Source organism: Anoplopoma fimbria, chromosome 7 (assembly GCF_027596085.1).
Source record: "Anoplopoma fimbria isolate UVic2021 breed Golden Eagle Sablefish chromosome 7, Afim_UVic_2022, whole genome shotgun sequence".
In the NCBI taxonomy this organism is placed as follows: Eukaryota; Metazoa; Chordata; class Actinopteri; order Perciformes; family Anoplopomatidae; genus Anoplopoma; species Anoplopoma fimbria.
The window spans coordinates 15,280,177-15,298,221 of NC_072455.1; the positions used below are offsets into that span (position 1 = coordinate 15,280,177).

The window sequence follows — 18,045 nt, forward strand, 5'->3', positions numbered from 1 at the left end:
CAGACATGGCCGACAGGGCCTTTGATGTGGGTTCACCTGCAGAACCTTTGTCAGTGTTGACGGTGCAACCAGACTCTGAGCAGTAGAACTTGTACTTGTCTTTAGATGACTGCTTTGGGCCCGTTGGTACACCGGTAAAGCCCAACGCAGAGCTGGTGTCCTCACACCTGCTGAGGAATGTGGGAGCTGCAGGGGTCTGAACAGGGTCAATAGATGGTGTTTTGGTAATACTTGGTGTTTTACTTCATTCTATTGAGTAAAACGCCTCATCTCACAGATCATTTTAATATATGTGTGTGTGTGTGTGTGTGTGTGTATATAAACGTTTTAACGCTGGACTATTTGGTCATTTCTTTATTCTAAAAAAACAAAACATTTGTCAAACACAAAACAGTTCAGTTTCCACAATGTAAACAACTTCTCACATACAGTACACACAAGCCGTTTTTTGGAGGAAGGAACAGTTAAGAAAACAAGTCCAAGCTAAGACAAAAAGACGAGCCACTTTAAAGCCAAACGTAGTGATGGACCGTTTTGATTCAAGCCCAGTTAAACTGAACGCTGAAGGCCGAGATGAGTGAAGAAGCACCGAACACAGTTTAATATTCATGACTTGTGATCCCAGATCTGCTTGCAAAGGCAACCAGACTATGAGGAGACGAAGGATTCAGCTCGCACTGTCTGGCAGGTGACGTTCAAAATGAATCACAAATAAGTGACCAGAGCAGATAATCATTAAGTCATTTGTTCATGAGGCTGCCTGATATCACCTCAGATTAAAGAACTAGAGGAGCATTACAGACTGAAGAACAGAAGCCTGATAGCTGAATTATTCAACTGGTTGATATTACAGCAGAAACTTATTTAAGGAATACTCTAACCTGTGACACCTTCTGTTACTGGACAGGACTTTAAACTAACAGAGAGAAAGCTGCCTTAAAAAGACTCAAAACTGTTTCATAAAGATTGGAACATCTATCAAACTTGTTGTTCTGTGCTAGTTTGACATTTTGGTAATCTTATTCACAGTCTTGCCGTGGGATGATTGCCACTCATGTCTGTCGTGCCAACAGCCAATAACAAGTAACGCTCGATACACCTTTAATAAGCATTAAAACAATATCTAACATGTTAGTGGGCTGCTGGTTGGTGGATTTTGTCTCCTTTGGAGAGAGCCATGCTAACGGTTTTCCTGTAACTAATCTTTGTGCTCAGCTAAGTTAGCCGGATGCTCGTGGTACCTTCACATTTACCTTACAGACACGAGTGGTAGGAATCTTTCCTTCTCACTCTCGGAAAGAAAGCAAATTTGTTTCCCAAAATGCCTTATTCTTCCTTTAAACGCCTTTTGTTTTCCTGTGTCTAACATGTAGGAAGCAAGCCGACACGTCAAACACACTCCTCTGTAATGCTCAACAGCCAGCTGGAGACATGGGACTTCTGTGGAACGATGAGCTTTTAAAGCAATAGACTTTGGCAGAACATTCATTTTTCAGTGTCAGGTTATCTGGAGGGTCAGGCGTCCCTTTCAATTTGTAAACCCACATTAAAAAGTACACTGAGGCTAACGTTGCTCCCCACAGCGGCTGGTGTTAGCGGTTGACTACTGCAAACATTAACAGGAATGGACAGTTAGCAGTGAGACTCCAACACTGGGCCAGTGAAGAACAAGCTGTGGCAAATGTTTTTAACATGTATTAAACGGCTCTTATTCTCCTTAGTGCTCAGTCAATAATCATCATCATAATAATAAAGTATGCACTATCTAAACTACTTACAATAACTAACTGCCTACCTAGGGCTCACTTTAAAAGTCTAGTCAAAAAAAGGGAAAACATCACTCCAGTTAACACTAGTAATACATGGCTATGAGAGAAGAGGGAGACGCGGCCTTTTGCTCTTCTGTTTTTCCCCATTTCTGAGCAAACAGCTATTAAAAGCTGTGTCAGTAAACTCACAACTCAGCACTTTGAGTACAAAGCCCGTTTGTTTTTTTTGTTTGCAAAAGTACTTTTTTCACTCCTATGAGGGTCCAAGTTTTAAAGCAAATTACATTAGGAATAGTTTCTTCACGTCACTTGGACCCTTCTGAATGACTTTCTCCTCCACATGAGCTCTCAGGAGGAGCAGGTTTGGCTCACATGTGGGAAACTCTTCTTCAGTCGTTCTCGTCTTTTCTTTCATTATTTGATTTTCCTGAAGGTTGTTTGGATAATTTGATACCTGGCCAGTGGAACATACAGTAAAGTTATATATATATATATATAGATAGTGTCTGTGTGTTCAACCACACTCCCCCGCAATCCAGATGTTCAGCAGTTGCCATGGAAACGAGCAGGTGGGTTTTGCTCTCTGCGGTCATGGTTTTCTTCAACAGCTTGACAATCCGATGTCTCTTTTTGTGTAGTTTCAGAAGTGCGCAGGTAGTGTTTGTTTTGAGTTCCTAGCTTGTTTGGAGAGAGAGAGAGAGAGAGTGTGTGTGTGTATGTGTATGTTTGTGTATGTGTGTGTGTGTGTTTAGACTCGAGGATGATGGTCTGGAGGTAGGTGTTTGTTAGTACAGTAAAGGGGCTTCAGGCCACTGCCTTACTAAGCTGACCTGTGGGGGGTCCTCACACTCTTCCTGCATTCTCAGAGCTGTGATGTCACCTTTGGGACCTGAGCGTGTTTGATGGATCATGTGGTCATGTGATGTGTAATGGTCCCAGGAACTAAGACTAGGAATGATTGAGTTAAAGGGTGAAGGAATTTTCTCTGGGGAGAAGGGAAAACATTGTGTTTGTTTTCATGCTAATTTGTGTTTCTATTCCTAAAGTAATGTGTGTGTGCTTGAGTGTGTTTGTGTATATCAATGAGAGTTGGGCTGCTCCACTTTAAGCCCCACCAGCGACGGGGGCATCTGCCCTGCAGCGGAGGAGGAAGAGCTGGGAGGAGAAGCCTTGAGGCTGGAGCTCCCGGTGGAGGTGGACGAGCTTGTCACTGCGGGCCGGATGAGCGGAGGCGGAGGGTGGTTGTGGGGCGCTCGGTTCTGGAGCGGACGCGTCTGCAGAGGAGGGGGCTGGCGGAGGAGGCTAGGGGGAGCCGAGGGAGGCGCGGGGCGCAGCAGTGGAGGAGGCTGGGAGAGGGAGGAAGTGGTCTGGGTGGAGGAGGGAGGAGAGGAGCCGCCGGTGACGTCTGAGGGAGAGTCCTCCATCTTGACCTGAGGGGAGGGAGGAGGCCGACAGAGATTAGATGGAGGAGGGGGGGAGGAGGGCAAAACAGTGTACACAACAACAGAAGATGAAGTGAGATAAAGGAGGAAGACAGTTGAGTGAAAACAAAGAAGACGGAGGAGGTGGAGAGACAAAGAGTTAAAGAAAAAAAAAAGAGGGGAAAGTGAATAAAGACAGATGGCTCTGTGATGAAGAGGAGACACCTTCATCTTACGACACAGGAGAGAACTTAATATTACAACCACCTGCTCCTTCTGTTCAATATACTCCGATTAGATGGATTTCACCCGTTAAATCCACTGAATCCATTGTGTGACTCAGCATTAAGTTGTCAGTTCTGTAAATTACTTTATAACTAGCAAGTAAGCACCAAGGACACTCAATTAAATCTGGAACTAAAATCAGCCATTTCATGTAGTTCTTACATTCATTACACCTCCTCACAAAACTCCTTTTTCAGAATACCAGGCTAGAGTTTTTACTCTTAATGGACTTTTATAAAGACACTACTAAAGGTTAACCAGAAGTATATGAATGACTAAAAACAAAACTTCAACCAGATGACCAGAGATTCCGTCAAAGACACATTTTCACCAATTTGTGAAGGGCAATGATTGAAGAATGATGAACCTTACTCAGCATTTAAAAAGGAGTCAGATGAGAAGGTCAATATCCAATGGTGACAACTTGTTTGATTAAACTGTTCTGAACGTTGCTTTGCAATATTTGAAACTTATGAATAACTTAAGGTGTCCTTCATATCCTGTGTATCTTCTGTCATGACTCACCTGGTCCTCCTCGGCAGCTCCATCTGTTGCGGCCGCCGTGTCCTCGCCGCTCCTCCTGGGGTCTCTCTGGTCTCGGCTGGTGGCCACCTGCTCGGCCGCCCACTCCCTGAGCACCTCGTCCAGGTTGAACCTGCGCCGGTAGCTCACGAAGAACGAGCTCACCTGAACAGACGGGGCAGAGATGGAGAGTTGGAGAAGAAATGGAGGGCAAAAAAGTTCTACTCCATTCCAGGAAACGGAGATTAGAGGTCAGTGGACAAATGAAAGGAGGGATAATGAAGAGTTATCCTATAAAGAAAAAAGCTTATCTAGACAGAGGGATGAGAAAGAAATTGGAGAGGAGATGAAAAGCTGATAGGCAGCTCACAGAGTAAACTGCCGGGTGGATAGAGGGTTAGAATGAGGTCACAATAAAAGATGAAACAGGTAATCTTCACAAGATTTGAGAAAGAGAATGCTCACCTGAGCTGGTGTTTTGGTCCCGATCACCTCAGCGATGGCTGCAAAGTCTTTACCATAGCGACGGATAGCTGGAGACAAGACGGTAGAAACGTTAATATTGTTTCTATGCATCACTCGCGACCATTTCGTTGCCATCAAAAAGGCAACAAAAACAGTCTGCTTTCTGTCTCTGTCAGAGAGATGCGGCAGTGTGTGTGAAAGGAGAGACAGGAAGAGAGAATGAAGCGAACAGGCCTGATGATGCGTGCGTTTTCTGTTAACCTTCATCTGAGGTCGGCTGGCTGAGTGCACCTGCTCTTTTGCAGGCCTCTATTTCTGCCCTGATCCACTCTCATATCATAGACACACAGTCATGTCTTTCAGCCTCTGCTTTCTCCTCTGCCGTTTGCATTACACAGCTGCAGCCGATGGGGGTTAAACGCTTTGCTCGAAGGCACACCGACAGCAGCTGCATAGTTCCTACTTACTACAAAATGCATCTCAGGCAGTCATTCAGAACTTAACAGCCATGTATGCAGTTGGGTGCCATGGCATGCAGAGCTCTGTGTCCGAAACGACAAACAATAAATAACCTCATCAGCCATGAATCCTCCTCTAGTGAATAACTCTCATTGAATGGTCCTCGGTAAGACAACGCTCTCATTTATTGAAGAAGTGCTGTAGACACGGATTGTGAACAGTAGTTGCTTTACTTCTCCCGAAACTTTTATTCACTTAAATCCCAGCTGGAAGCTTAATCCCAATCGCTCTTATCTTTGTTGCATTAAACTATGAAAGGCAGTACAATTCAAAGACTATTTTTTTTTTTTTTTATGAAAACAAAAAAATTCATGTCTGTAAACGGAGTGTAAATGGTAAAAAACTAAAAAAAGGGAAATTAAATATTCCCAACACATAACTGGCCTTTTCATCTGACAGTTGTTTCTTTTTGTCTATAATAAGTGGCAATCTATTGCAAACTAATTTATGCAGCAGTGTGGAATATTTTGTGTCCACTACATAAAGTATAATAATGTTTATAATATAACAAATGCCGATTACACTATACATATTTAAGATTTCTCACTTTAAGATTCCAAAAAGGCCCTTTTGATAATTTTTTCAGGAGATATATCTCATGCAGTAATGAGCTTCTACAGTATTGACACCTGCAGTTTCTGTGTGTGGAAAATATAATAATGTTAGGAAGAGAAGCACTGGCAACATGAGGTGACTCTTTAAGAGATTAGGAAGATGATTCGGCAGCCTTTACTCACCCTGCACGGCCAGGAGCTGCTCCTCTGTGGTCCAACGAGAGTTCATCTTAGGGACAGGCTGACGGAGAGAGAGAGAGAGGAAGGGGGAGAGATTAGAGTGTGAGGGTGGTAGGTGGTAAAAAAGAAGAAAACAGGAGAGGCAAGAGGGGTGAAAATGAAAGCAAGAGAGAAAAGGGCAGCTTAAAACTAATCTCAGTCACACAAGAGGTGAAATAATATCTTGAGGGAGTTTGGGAAGGGCAGAGTGAATACATGGGAGAGGAGAGGGACAAACTGACAGATCAAAAAGGGATGAAGGATTGGAAAGATTTTAAGGAGGGGCATTGGACAGGGAAAGAGCTGCACAAAAAAAGGTTTACCTCAGCAGGTTTGAACGTGTCAACACCTTCATTTAAGCTCTGCTTCATACTACTGTTGTTCTGTTTAATAGACTGGACCTGAGAGACAAAGAGAGGGGACAGTGTAGAACGTCTATTGGTTAGTTGCACAAACACAAAGTGTTACTTAAACATGCAGTGGCAGTGTAAAATTATAAACATTTATATTATGGAAGCTGCCTGTAAAATGTTCGTACTAATTGTAAAAAAAACAAAGAAATCAGTTACCGAGACTGAATTCATTATATTTATCACATAAAAAGGTGACAATTTATCAATATATTGTTGCACCTCAAAGCTCTGGAGGATGTGTTATATTGTCACCTTTACTGGCAGATACATAGTTCTAGACACATTCAATCCTGTCAGTGTTCCTTGAAACTACCTCTAGACGTACGATAGCTTTCAGATCCTCAGTTTATTATCTCCGCAAGGATATTATTATGTATTCAGTCATGGGCGCGGCACATTTCTGTGTAGGTCTGTCTGTCAACTGCTAATTTTGCATTCTGCTGGAGGCTACAACTGATCAACAAGTGCTTCAGTTTGGACTCTTGTTTCGGCTATGGATTAAATATAGTCTCTTTCTTGACTAGCCTAAGTAAGACAACTTGTTGAATGTATGTCTGTGTGGATAACTATCGCTTAGTTATTGATAAACTGAATCGAGCTGACTATAACTGAGCTAGTTAGCTGTTAGCAGCCGTGGTCAGCAGAGTCCTGTGGTGGGTTTGGCTAACAAAGCTATCGGCTAACGGAACTAAAAACACACAGCAGGACGGACACATCTGTTCAGAGGAAGCGTTTAACAGTCAACATGAAGGTTACACTGTGAACTGCCGTTTAGATGCATGTAGAATAAAATGAGAGCACATCTGTTGTGTGAGACATGAGAGTGAAAGACGTGTGTCTGATTGCGTTCTAGACATTACAGCAGTGGTCGACACACCTGATATTTTTTTATATTTTAGTCCATTTACATCTACAGTTCAACAGACCTCACAATGCTCACAAAAGGTACATACCTGTCTCTTGAGTGACACCAACTGTGTGTCCAGCTGTCGTATAGTTACCACCCCAGAATCCTGGGAGGCCGACACCGACATGATGTCTCCCTGCTCCAGGTACATGCCTTTGGGTGGCCTGCGGCGGGCTCTGAGCGGGTGGTGGCGGTACTGAGCCCCGAGATTTTCCTTCTTCACCGGCCCAGAGCGACTGGGGGTCGCCTTGTCAGAGTTGGCGTTGTTGGGGTTTTGTTTCACTGCCTGTGCTCGCAGAGAATAAACACAAATATTAGAAATCAGGTTCTATCAGAATGATGCCTTTTATAAGAAAAACACTGCAAGAAGGCAGCATTCCATTTATGTATAATAAATGAAGTTGGAATTAAAGGATAGAGAAGGCAGTGATTTGGCTAGGCTGGTATCCTCAGGCATGTCATGACTAATAAAACACAAATGAAGTTTACATAAGCATGCAATGCACACACACACACACACACACACACACACACACACACACACACACACACACACTCAACAACCACTATTAAGTTTGATATTTCTCACCTCTTTCTTGGTGTCAATCTCAAAGTCACTGTCACTGCCAGGGTCTGCTTCCTCAACCTCATCATTACTAGAAAAAGTAAAAAATAAAAGTAACTAACCAGATTCATGGTTAAGTATTGTCCCCCTGCCAATTGTCTAAATATCATCAAAAATACTTCTTAAATGCTTGAGAATGTCAACTGTAAATGACAAGAAGTAATATCAAAGTATCTCATTGATATTCATGAGACTCTTGTTTCCCAGGACGACATGCTTACGAGTGTCATTTAACAGTGGAGCTTTGTAAATGTCACATCTCAGAGGAGTAGTTGCTGAGAACTTGTGTTTCCTTCCTGCTCAGTCCTTCCTCCAATATTCATTCTTCCCTCATTCTGTCCCCACACCAGTCTCGCTCCCCTCAGGTGGTCATTAAAGTTTCATGGGATCTCATACCTATCATCTTTCTCTCTCTTGCTGATCAGCCTCCTGGCCTGTCGGTCCATGACAGAGGTCCTGGTCCTGGTCTTCTTCCAGCTGTAGTAGTACTTCACAAGGCTGGAGATCAGCTTGTCTGGAAGCTTTACAGGAATTTAAAAAAATGTGTTTAAAATATTGAAATTGTTTTTGAAACTTGAACTTCTGTACTAAATATTCTGTGAGTGAGTGAGTGTGTGCATGTGCGTGTGCGCGTGCATGTGTATTCCCCTCGTCTCTCACCATCTGCTGGATGCGGTGGAAGCTCTTGCCGTGGAAGCTGAAGGCCTGCTCAAACAGCACTTTATCCTCCACCGTCCACTCATCAGGGAAGGGGGTGAAATTGGCCAAGTCAGCAAGCGAGCGCTCCACGTCGTGTTTGTGCCATAATAACATGCCGAGAGCCTGAGTGAGTGGAGAGGGCCAGGACAGGGTCAGACAAGCAGGGACAGTGATAAGTCAGAAGAGAGGGACACAAAAGAGCACTGAAAATACCTTTTATTTATTTTTTATTTTTGCATTTTGATAATTTTGAAAATGAAATGACCCTTGAAGTAAATGTGCGGTATGCCGTACCTGCTCCATGTTGTATCCATGTTTCTCTTTAGCCATCAGGATGTACTCGTCCACTGGGATAGGATGAGAGAAAAATGGGTGAAAAAGTTAAGAAATATCAGTTAAATATAGTGGAGATATAGTGCAAGAAAGGAGGAGGAGACCAAAAACAACCGTATGGTGGAGGGAGAAGGAAAGGTGAATCAGGTAGAGAAAGAAGAGAAAAGAGAAGAAAAAGAGAAAAAAGATTTATAAATAAATGAGGGAAATAGATGAAGACAAACAGTGCAAGAGATTGAGAGAACACGAGTGCACAGGAGAAAACGAGATTGAAAGTTTTAATTGCTATTCTCTAGTCAGCATAAAGCCATTAAACTGAAGGTCACATTGTTAAGCTTGCACCAGCATAGGTAAGGTCAGGTAAATTAGTCTGTGTGTGCGCGTGTGCGTGTCTGTGAAGCTTACACATTGCATCTGAAAGTTGACTGTTGGGACACCAGACCAGCATGCTCCTCTGGTCCTTCTCATCGTAGCGGGTTGGACTGTCTGGTAATGAAAACAAACACATTTTTAAATGTGATAACACAAACTAAATACATTAGGCATTTAAATGCACATGTTATTTGAGGTTATACATCCGGAATTTAATCCACTGCCCAGCCCTTACGATTTCTCAACTCCTAATATCTCTGTCTGCATGATTGTCCTCTTATTAAACTCCATAATAACTCCTACTTTCTTCCTCCCTCTCATTTGCATGCTGTCTCCTGTCTAGGCTCCATCTATGAATTCCTCTTGATTAGCAAGAAAAGTGAGGAGGAGACGGTGGAATGTCAGCCATTTTGGGAATTCAAAACCTGTGTTTCGGCAAAATCCAGACGTTTACGAGAGCCCTGTTTGTCTGCTTCTTCCCTCTTCTGGTGCAGCCTTCATCTTTGGTGATTGTTTCACAGTGTTCGGACACTTTACATCTACATTAAGATATCAGGGCGTTTCTATAAGCCTAATTTTGAGAATCTTTATACCTTCACATTCCTCATGAAATAGGATTAAAACAAAAAAACAAAACAGGCTAACAATTATTTGTTGACCATTTGCATTTTCTAAAGAAGATAACTTTAAATAAAACAAAAGGCTTGAATTTTGCAGAGCTAATCATTTTTTGTATTATACAAAGTCACCCATCTCAAAATAAACCTTTCGCTGCACATTGTCAATGGTTATACTAATTATTGAACACATGTTCTAACATATTTACCTCAACTTTACATTCATTTAAGGCTTTTCACGATACCACAGATATCTTTGGCATCTATGTAAACCTGACAATCCAAGCTGTGTGTATTAAACGTCACTATTTTGGGATTTCCCATTACTGAGCAAAGACACATCCAAGTGTCTCATTTTTACCCCCCCCCATTTCCTGGAGAGAAGGGAAGACAGTAACTGGTCATTTGACCTTCATTTCGCTCATCATCTGCATTCCCCTCCATCCTCCATTTCAATGTCCTCCACATTTCTCCTCACCTCTATGTCTCCTTTTCAGCCCTGATTTCCTCCCTCTCTCTATTCACCTTCCTTTTCTCATCTCCAACATCTTTCTCTTGTGTTCTTCCTCTCTCAGCTTACCTGGTTTGAACTCTGGTATCTGAGCCTGGTAGTCTCCTCCCACTCTGATCATACTGTCTGTAGAGAAAGAGAGAGACACACACACACACACACACAAGACAAATGAGTGAGTTTCTATTTCCCAGAATTATGAGTAAGGCTCCAGAGACAGAAGATGATGGTGGACAAGTATTCCCGTAGATTTCTCAAGAAGCTGCAGAGCTGGATAGACTGGATCACAAGACACAGAACGAAAGTCATCTACAGTATGACAGATTAAATATCTGACAATGATAATCATCTTCCATGCTCTGCCCTCTAACAGGCTTCACTATTGGTTTGTCCTATCAAGGCCTCCGCAATAGCAATGCCCGTTAGAGGGCAGGGATGGGGTTAGAACTCTTAGAACTGGAGGGTAATCCAGGTAACTTCCTCTTCTTTTTTTAAATGACCAAATACTTTATCACAATGACCGTTGTCCAGTGAGGATGCCCAGGTCACAATTTAAGGCCCTGATCCCAATCTGAGACCTTTAATTTGATGTATCTGCCGATTCAAAGAGTGTAAATAACAGCTGCATCCTACTTCATATGAGCCAATTCAGTCCCTGAAATTTGTGAGAAAAACAACTTATTCCGAATTCCCAAAGAGGCATAACTATGAAGGCAAATCGATGTCAAAATCCACGAGCCCAAATGAGATCGAGTGGGACCTCTACGCACACACGCGTGCGAGTGGTTCTCATTTGTGCTTGCAGATTTTGACATTGATTTGCCTTCACACATTACACAGTCATTTAGGAACATACACTGTTAAATGGTTAGCATGGCCCAAAAACCAAGGACAAGGAGTCCGAAAAACATAGCTCTGGTATGAAAAATGCAGTAAAATTTGACAACCGCATTACTGTTTTACACTGAAATGCTTTTAGGAGTAAAACAGGGTCAGAGGAGTTGATTAGCACTTCCCATCAAAGGGAGCTTTAGAATATGATTAAGACTGATTTGGCTGTTTGTCTCAACTTTAAGTAAAAGTGATGTGCAGCTCTGATTGACTACAGATGACCGAACATGACATGATCAATCAATGAATCAGTCTGCAAAGCTTAATAGGGTATTTCCTGTCATCTAACCTCGCTATTAACGTAGTAACAAGATGATGGTCTATACAATTGCCTCAATTATTAAATGCACTGCCTTTGCTGTGTAAAGTAGCGCCATTGCTCATTTTCCCTGACGCTCAATAAACCTTATATTACATTTTACAAAAACGTCATTTTGTGGAGGCGCTCTTTATTTCAGGCAAGGTGGGAAACCTCCACTATAAAGTACTGTCGTAAACCCTGGGGACATATAATTAGCTTGCATAAGAGCAAACAGTCCTCAAGTTGTCAGCCTGGGAGAAACACTCAGGGAGACTGCTTTTAATCAACTATTAAAGTGATAGTGTTTCTAATGGGTTTAAAAGAATAGGAACTGCCGAGTGTTTGAGTCTTCAATTGTTCCATTTACTTAATTGCTCCAAACATTAGGGTTTCTGAACAGTTTGGTTAAATCCAGTTTGAAATCACAGCAAATAGCGTGTCTGTTTCTACAAAAGAACAATTCAAATTCAACAGAAATAGCATATATGTGATGCTTTTTTTTTTTTTTTTTTTTTTTTTTTTAATGGCGATAACAATTTCAGCATGTTCATCAATAAGTGACATTTATACAGAAAATACAAAGACGGGAGGCGAGAGAGAGGGAAGTACGACAGCGGATGGCAGACATTAAGTAATTAGTGCTGTGGTAAAGAGGGTAGAAGGCAAGGAGTGAAGCGAGAGTATGAGAGAGCCAGGGAAGCAGACCAGGAGGAGGAAGAGACAGATTACAATTTCCTCGGGGAGAGAGGACAGGAAGGGAGGAGACGGGGATGATAGAAACTGGAGTAGATGGTAAGAAAATGGGTGGAGACGGGAAGGGGACGTTTAAGGAAGAAGGAAGATTGGAATTGAAGGAAAGAAGGAGCAGGAAAGGAGGCAAGAAATTAGGGGAAAAGAAAAGATAGAAGAAAAAGATGTAGGTGACTGGAAGACTGAAAAGGGACAGAGGAGGCCGTGACGAAAGTGGGTGTTGCAATAATGTAAGGGTGGTGGCTTTTTGAACGCTGGCTCACCATTGCAGTTAAACCGTTTGATCTAACAAGACATCTTTAGTCAAGGTGCCTTGTGAGATAACTGTTCAAAAAACGAAGAGATCAACAGCAAGTCAGTGTGTGAGGAAGAGAAAGGAGGAAGCAAAGATGTATGTGGGCAGTGGATAACAAGGATGGATAAGTGTGGGATGGAGGGTGGAGGAGAGAAGGAGGGGAGGACAGAGGAGAGCAGTGTGCAGGGACTGAAGAAGCACTGCAGCAATGCAATGAATGAAACCGGAACAGCTGGCATGATGCAACTGTACAATGGCAATGCGTGTCTACTGTAAAGTTTACACATGCACACCCAGACATTAAGTAGCTCACTCGCCCACTAACTTAGCCAGAGAAAGGCATTCAGATGAGGTCAGTAGATTAGTCTTAATGTGTGTGTGCGTGTGTGTCTGTACCATGAGCATGCTCTTCATCGCTGCTCTCCTCTTCCGAGTGTGGTTGGCTGTTGCCGTTGGTTACGGTCTTGGCTCTGCTCCTGGACAGGACCCCGGCCCCCGAGCGCTCCATCACTGAGGGCATGGCTGCAACAAACACACAGGCCCTACATGTTCAAATTTCACCACTTACACAGCACCATTCATCGACTAAATACAGTTCCTGTTTTAAGTATGATGCAGTCCCTCATAAAACTATCACTTAAGTGTCTTTTCATTAGCGAGTTGGCAGCTGTTTTCACTTGAAACCCTATAAAACCTAATTCACTCTTGTTAAGTAGAACGGCACCTTATGCTGCTACCTTGGAAGCAATCCTCTTATTTTCCCTGGAGCTGGGTTTACTTTCCAAAACACTGGTTTACTGTAGAAAACTCTCTCACAAACAACAACTCTCAAATATCTGTACCTGACCCTCACATCACTCAATAGCTAGAACTTGTTTGCCTGGAAACCAGACGTATCTGGGAGCTTATGTTTGATTTGTTGTGGCAGATGCGTAGGCCTAGTCAGATTTCCAGCGGCCTGAGACGTGCTCGGCCAATCAAAAACGTTTATTTAATGTGGGGCGCGTTTGGGAAGATGACTGTACAGTGGAGCACCGTTAAGGCATTTTCCAAAACAAACCAGGATGGCTGCAGCTGAACTTCCTGTTACTGAAAAGATAGTTTTTTCAGTATGGTTTTAATATTGAATGAACTGGACCGGATATTTTTGCTAAAAGATGAAAAATCAACTGCACTCTGTGGACTATTTACATTTTTCTGTCGCTCTGAAAATATCCCCCCCCTGGTCCAGTCTGGTGATATCAGGTTAAGAACTTTATGTCAAACACATCTTTTAAGACTTTCCAACTTTCTTTTTCCATCTAGAATTGACCTCCAAGAGCACCTCAACACACAATCCACAGGCACTTCTTTTTTTTCATCACAGGATCCAAACTGATTAACTCAAGTCTTCCTTTATTACTCCAGTTAATTAAGAGCATGCTTCTGTCATGGGGGCACCACCCACAAACAGCACAGAGGGCTATTTAGTGGCCCAGAACATTTGTTTAAGAAACACTAGAGCTCATATCAAGTGCTCTCTTTTTCCTATTTTAAATCTGTATACTTCACTGCGTGGAACTCAATGAAATCATTTCTATGTAAGGTAAAAGCACGTCAGGGTTTAGTGTGGCACCAAAAACTGAGCTGGCAGCCTAAGTGAATGTAATGTAAGACTGACAAAGACTTTATTTAATCTATATGAATCGGTCGCTTATGCCCATATCCAATCAACTCAACAAAGTCGGTTAAATAGCTGCATGTCAATATTAGTGATATAGATCCAGCAGACCGGCCAGGTGCATCAATATAATCACTTCATCATTTAAGACATTTTTCAAGCAAAAATTAAGAAGATTTCAAGCGAAATATATTCAATAATTCCTTGATACTGGGATATCAGCACTAGGGAACACTATTTTGACACATCAAATCAGAGTATTGCTTTTACCAGCAGTACAAAACTATTCAGAGTAGCAAAGCCACCTTAATAAAACATTACTGAAGGTTTTTACTGAAATGATTAGTCTAGTCGATTAATCTGCAACAATTAGGATAATAGATGAATCATTTGCGTAGTTTTTAAGCAAAAGCTGCCAAAAAAAAATCTCTTGTTCCAGCATCTCAAATGTGAATATTTGCTTTGGGCTGTATTAATGATGATGGGCAATTTTCACTTTTAGACTGATTTAGACTGATTAAATGGATAAAAAACTGATCACTAGCGAATGGTAATTAGCTGGCGCCCTTAACATTTCTGTGACTTTGCTTCTGACCTCATATTCTATCCATGCATAATCAATTTCCTTATTAAGATGCCCAAAATATGATGTCCTATTCTTTAGCCTGACATCAATTCTAGTGTGAAAAAATGCAAACCTCAAGTCACAATCTCTAGCACACCATAAACAAACACACACGTATGCCTCTTCATCACAACAGCTCAGCTGACAAGTGGAGAGAAAAAACCGTGCCATGGATATCATGAGAGCCCTCCTGCATGAAGGGGGACTCTTATTCTAAGTGTCACCCACAGTCTCACAGTGCTGTATCATTACGTGGCCGTGCCTCGTTTTTCTCTCTCTCTCTCTCTCTCTCTCTCTGTCTCTCTCTGTCTCTCTCTCTCTCTGTCTGTCTCTCTCTCTGTCTCTCTCTCTCTCTGTCTGTCTGTCTCTCTCTCTGTCTGTCTCTCTCTGTCTCTGTCTCTCTGTCTCTCTCTCTCTGTCTCTCTCTGTCTGTCTGTCTCTCTGTCTCTCTCTCTGTCTCTCTCTCTGTCTGTCTGTCTCTCTCTCTGTCTCTCTCTCTGTCTGTCTCTCTGTCTCTCTCTCTCTGTCTGTCTGTCTCTCTGTCTCTCTCTCTGTCTGTCTCTCTGTCTGTCTCTCTCTCTGTCTGTCTCTCTGTCTGTCTCTCTGTCTCTGTCTCTCTGTCTGTCTGTCTCTCTGTCTCTCTCTCTCTCTCTCTCTCTGTCTCTCTCTCTCTCTGTCTCTCTCTCTCTGTATATCTTCTTTTCTCCGGGCCAGCGAGTCTCTGAGCAGCACAAAGGACTAGACGGTCTGCTCGGGACACGGCGGAAAGTAACACAAACTCCCTCCTCGTACAAAAAGAAAACACACACAAACATAGTGTGGTTACAAACAACGAGCGACCACAACGACACAAAGAGCGACATAACTCACAGATCAACAACAACAACAACAATGCGCACATTTGCTTTTCTTTCAGCGATCACATCAACAACTTCACCTCCAGTTTCCTAACTTGAGCTGCGACCAGAACAAAGCACGGGCTGGGACAAGACGGGAGACTTTGACTCGTTTCTGCAGATTAAAACACGACCAGTTGTGGTCCTGCGGAGGGTGGGTGGGGTGGGTGGATGGGGTGGGGGGAGATGCATTCACATCCACCAAACTCCGGCAGACAATACAAGTGTCTGAGGCTCTCTGGGGGTCTTTGTCTGCCGCGGCTCCCGGTGGCCCCCCGAGCCTCCAACAGCTGTCCCCTCTCAACTTCACTGGAAACTCAACTTCATCCCCAACACAGCAGACATATCTATCTGTAGATTGCGATCGATTTAAAGTTTGGGAGCTCGCTGAAGCTACAGTGATGTGGGGGAGGAGGAGGAGGAGGAGGAGGAGGGGAGGGGGAGATGTTTAAATCCCGCCTCGGTTCACTTTCAGAGTTTTGACGGGGTTGTGGTAGCCTCGGACACCGCCACGGTAGCCTCGATCACTGGCAGACTAAGCAACTGTTAAAGACAAAATAAGAAGAGCCCAAAACTACAATCCACATCTGCTAACCCGACTAGGTCTATTTGTAATAGTATGTACATTTCTCATCCACACGTTTATGCTTTGTAATTAGTTTTCACAACCATCTCTCCACCACAAGGAACTTATGCAGTGATCATAACTTCAAATATTTGGAAACCCACACATGATAATGAGTTATGACACACAAAACAAATCCATACTTCACACTGCTGGACACGGTTTATCAAGTTTAGGTAAAGTCTGTAAAACATATATATTGAACTTGTTCTATAATCATAAGTGTCTAGATGTGGTGTCTCGTCCTCATTGATGCATCATGTTTGACTCATAATGACAACGTGAACAAAATGATGCCTGAAGTGATTAATAAAGTGCTCATGGATCACAGGAGTAAGGATTAAAGTGGATTTGTTTTGTATGTATTTAAGATTGCGTGAACACTAGGTCATAAGTATGGGGACAGGCTTTTATAACAGGTTAAAGCTTAACCTTGGTTTTCTGTAAATTAGAAGAAGAAAAAAAAATCACTATTAAACCAAAATATATGATATATATATGGATTCGCATCGTTGGTTAAATGTATATTTCCACAGCTTTCCTACACAGTCATCCGTGCTGAGTGTCAGACTTTGAAGTCCTTTTGTTTTCCCCACGCTTACCCTGCTGTCTGCTGCTGGCACAGAGTGGAAAATAAAGAAAAACTCTCTCTGTGGATTATTAGTATTATTATTATTATTATTATAATAACAACAACTCAAGTTGGTGGTCTCATTCTGGATGTCTAGCCACAGACAGTCTTGAGTAATCTCTGGAGGCTGAACTGTTCAGATCCTCCCCTCCGAAGTGCGACCTGAAGTCGAGCCTAGTTGGCCGTCGGGATGCTAACGTTAGCCGCTTAGCTTGCGGCTGGTGCCCCGGCGTTACATTAGTAACGAGACTAGTTGGAAGTCGAGATCACAGCCACACCGTACCTGTGTTTTCGTTTCCAACCCGCACTCAAAACTTCCCCGAGCCTCCGTCCGCGGTTTGTAATCCTCTCCGACGGGCACACAGACAATTATCGCATCTAAAACAGCTTTAATTCTCGCCTAATTGATGAGCTCGGTCAGTACAATGAAGTGAGCAGCGTGGATAGATGGAAGCAGCCGTGGATGTGTGTGTGTGTGTGTGTGTGTGTGTGTGTGCCGGGGGGACAGACAACACCCGGGGTAAAGTGAGGTGGACATCCGCCACCGACGCGTTCGCCTCTCCCAACCAGCCGTTTGGATTGACAAAAAATAGTCCTGCAAAACTATTAAGTGTCGCCGACTCTTAATTTTGGAACTTGCTATTAAAGATGTGATTTGACTCGCTGGTTTGTGTTATTTCACAGCATGTCCTACTTAAAGGCTCTGGCAGAAAATCAGCTTTTCAAACTGCCTAGCTGCTAATTCCCCATTTTGATAATTATCAAATGTTAATCTCGTTATAAACAGAAGGAGGAAGACGGCGCGGTTGTATATTATAGAAACAGTAGCTGGAATAGACTCTTAATCTGACATCTATCAAAATCCCATAAATTAGGGACTACTTGCCAGTGTGTCGGCGGAGGGATTCGTCAGCTGTGCATCTCTGTACTGAGGCAGGCTGTCCAGACTTGCACTGGTGTATGCATGTTGGAGAAAAGGGCAGGAGAGTTGGGTACAATTGAACCTATAGGCTGTGTGAGTGTGTGTTTGTGTGTTTGTGTTTGTGTGTGTGAGTTTGTGTGCGTGGGAGAGCGAACGTGTCTTCAAGAGCGTGCATGACTTTGTGCATGAACGGACAATGACTCAGATGAATATAGCCT

At 42.9% G+C, this 18,045-nt stretch overlaps 1 protein-coding gene across 1 annotated transcript; it reads right to left on the bottom strand.

Annotated features, from left to right (window-relative positions):
* Positions 1–350: 350 nt before the first annotated feature.
* Positions 351–17,373, bottom strand: rcor2 (REST corepressor 2). The gene is made up of 14 exons (XM_054601189.1): positions 17,189–17,373; positions 12,865–12,990; positions 10,301–10,357; positions 9,137–9,217; positions 8,693–8,745; positions 8,360–8,521; positions 8,096–8,220; positions 7,664–7,730; positions 7,121–7,360; positions 6,078–6,155; positions 5,719–5,776; positions 4,463–4,530; positions 4,001–4,162; positions 351–3,199 (listed from the first exon to the last, which is right to left on the bottom strand). Exons 2-14 carry the CDS (start codon positions 12,986–12,988, stop codon positions 2,849–2,851), a joined length of 1,626 nt encoding a protein of 541 aa, XP_054457164.1. The 5' UTR covers positions 12,989–12,990; positions 17,189–17,373; the 3' UTR covers positions 351–2,848.
* Positions 17,374–18,045: the final 672 nt, after the last annotated feature.